Source organism: Scomber japonicus, chromosome 2 (genome assembly GCF_027409825.1).
Source record: "Scomber japonicus isolate fScoJap1 chromosome 2, fScoJap1.pri, whole genome shotgun sequence".
Lineage (NCBI taxonomy): Eukaryota > Metazoa > Chordata > Actinopteri > Scombriformes > Scombridae > Scomber > Scomber japonicus.
In genome coordinates this window covers 77506-80000 of record NC_070579.1, presented here as the reverse complement: position 1 = coordinate 80000, position 2495 = coordinate 77506, and the positions used below count along the sequence as shown (strand labels likewise).

Sequence of the window (2495 nt, the reverse complement as noted above, 5' to 3'; positions counted from 1 at the left end):
TCCCAGTGTGTTCCCAGTGTGTTCCCCGTGTGTTCCCCGTGTGTTCCCAGTGTGTTCCCCGTGTGTTCCCCGTGTGTTCCCAGTGTGTTCCCCGTGTGTTCCCAGTATGTTCCCAGTATGTTCCCAGTATGTTCCCAGTATGTTCCCAGTATGTTCCCAGTGTTCCCAGTATGTTCCCAGTGTTCCCAGTATGTATTAAGGCCTTTCTGTTCTTCGTGTCTCAGGCTCGGGAGGCGGGTCAGCTGTTGGAACAGGAAGTGGAGTCTCTGGCGGTCAGAATAGCAGGCTCCGCCCCTTCCTGTCTAGACTCCGCCCACAGCCTCGCTAAGGAGGTGGGCGTGGTCTCTGATGTGAGTAAAAATCATTATCCCCCCCCCCCCACCAGCAGGTTCTCAGGCCCCCCCACCCCCCCTCCCCAGCTGCTGTCCACCACCCGCCCCCCCCCCCCCCCCCCCCACTGTCCACCAGCTGGTTCTCCAGCCAGAGGAGTGAGGGTTTATGTTCATGTTTCTAACAGCTGCTATGTTCTGTGTTCTATGTTCTGTGTTCTGTGTGTGCCAGGCTGTAGATAACACAGCGGTTCCTCAGTGGCAGCGCAGAGAACTTCAGAACCGGCTGAAGACTCTGCAGAGAACCAGCAACACGGCCGTCAGGAAGCTGGAGAACCGAGAGGTGAGAACCTGAACCTAGACCTGTTCTCTCCCTTTATTAACACGCTCACCTGGTTTCCCATCATGCTTTGCTGCCGTCTGGTTTCCCATCATGCTTTGCTGCCGTCTGGTTTCCCATCATGCTTTGCTGCCGTCTGGTTTCCCATCATGCTTTGCTGCCGTCTGGTTTCCCATCATGCTTTGCTGCCGTCTGGTTTCCCATCATGCTTTGCTGCTGTCCTCAGGCTGCAGCGAGAGCTCAGAGTCTGCTGGAGAAACACGGAGAGAAACTTCTAGTGGTGGATTCAGTGGAGACGGAGTCTGAGTCGGTACGTAGTACTAGTACTGCAGTACTACTACAAAGTACTGCAGTATTATAGTGATGTAGTATGCAGTATTACAGTAAAAGTACTGCAGTATTATAGTAAAAGTACTGCAGTATTATAGTAAAAGTACTGCAGTATTACAGTAAAAGTATTGCAGTATTATGAGTGATGTAGTATGCAGTATTACAGTAAAAGTACTGCAGTATTATAGTGATGTAGTATGCAGTATTACAGTAAAAGTACTGCAGTATTATAGTGATGTAGTATGCAGTATTATAGTAAAAGTACTGCAGTATTATAGTGATGTAGTATGCAGTATTACAGTAAAAGTACTGCAGTATTACAGTAAAAGTACTGCAGTATTACAGTAAAAGTACTGCAGTATGATGTCACTGCTGCTGTGCTCTGATTGGATGATGTCACTTCCTGTCAGGTGGTGATGAAGACGGTCAATCAGCTGAGCTCGGCGTCTCCTCGGAGTCATGTGATGCTGCTCGCTCACCAGCGGCATTCTGGGAAGGTTCTGTGTGCCTGCCAGGTCTCCAAGGTAACCGTCAGTCAGTGACATCACAGTGACATCACAGGGGGGCGGGGTCCGGTTTCAGACCTCTGATTGGCTGTCTCTCCTCAGGGCTCGTCTCTCCTGGCCTCTGATTGGGCGGTGGCGGTGTGCCGGCGGCTGGGGGGCGGGGGGGGGGGCTCGGCGCTGGTTGCCAGGGGAACGGGGAGCAGCAATGACATCACCGAGGCGCTGAAGTGGGCGGAGGAGTTCGCTCGCCAGAAAACAGGACGATGATGTCACACCTGAACCTGCTGTAAGCCCCGCCCACAGCTGCAGACGGGACGCTCTGATTGGCCGAGCCCCGCAGAGACGGGATGCTCTGATTGGCCGACAGCTCCAGGTGTTATTTATATATTTATATCTTTGTTTTAAAAGAAATAAAAACATCAAACTCACTCTGGGTCAGGCTTTTATTCTGAAGGACCAAACACATCACTCTGGGTCAGGCTTTTATTCTGAAGGACTAATCACATCAAACTCTCTCTGGGTCAGGCTTTTATTCTGAAGGGCTAATCACATCAAACTCACTCTGGGTCAGGCTTTTATTCTGAAGGGCTAATCACATCAAACTCACTCTGGGTCAGGCTTTTATTCTGAAGGGCTAATCACATCAAACTCACTCTGGGTCAGGCTTTTATTCTGAAGGACTAATCACATCAAACTCACTCTGGGTCAGGCTTTTATTCTGAAGGACTAATCACATCAAACTCACTCTGGGTCAGGCTTTTATTCTGAAGGACCTGGTACCTGCTGCTCCATCAGGGATAGTACCTGGTACCTGCTCCTCCATCAGGGATAGTACCTGCTGCTCCATCAGGGATAGTACCTGGTACCTGCTGCTCCTCCATCAGGGATAGTACCTGGTACCTGCTCCTCCATCAGGGATAGTACCTGGTACCTGCTGCTCCATCAGGGATAGTACCTGGTACCTGCTCCTCCATCAGGGATAGTACCTGG

The 2495-nt window shown here is 50.8% G+C and overlaps 1 protein-coding gene across 4 annotated transcripts in view; it reads left to right on the top strand.

Annotated features, from left to right (window-relative positions):
* aars2 (alanyl-tRNA synthetase 2, mitochondrial (putative)) overlaps window positions 1–1904 on the top strand; it is a 21616-nt gene extending 19712 nt beyond the window's left edge. For all 4 annotated transcript variants that reach the window (XM_053338474.1, XM_053338465.1, XM_053338489.1 and 1 more), the window contains 5 exons: window positions 225–350; window positions 562–672; window positions 896–979; window positions 1410–1523; window positions 1608–1904. In XM_053338474.1, the coding sequence (XP_053194449.1) occupies window positions 225–350; window positions 562–672; window positions 896–979; window positions 1410–1523; window positions 1608–1772 (600 nt within the window). In that variant the 3' untranslated portion in view covers window positions 1773–1904. The remainder of the gene's footprint in view (window positions 1–224; window positions 351–561; window positions 673–895; window positions 980–1409; window positions 1524–1607) is intronic.
* Window positions 1905–2495: the final 591 nt, after the last annotated feature.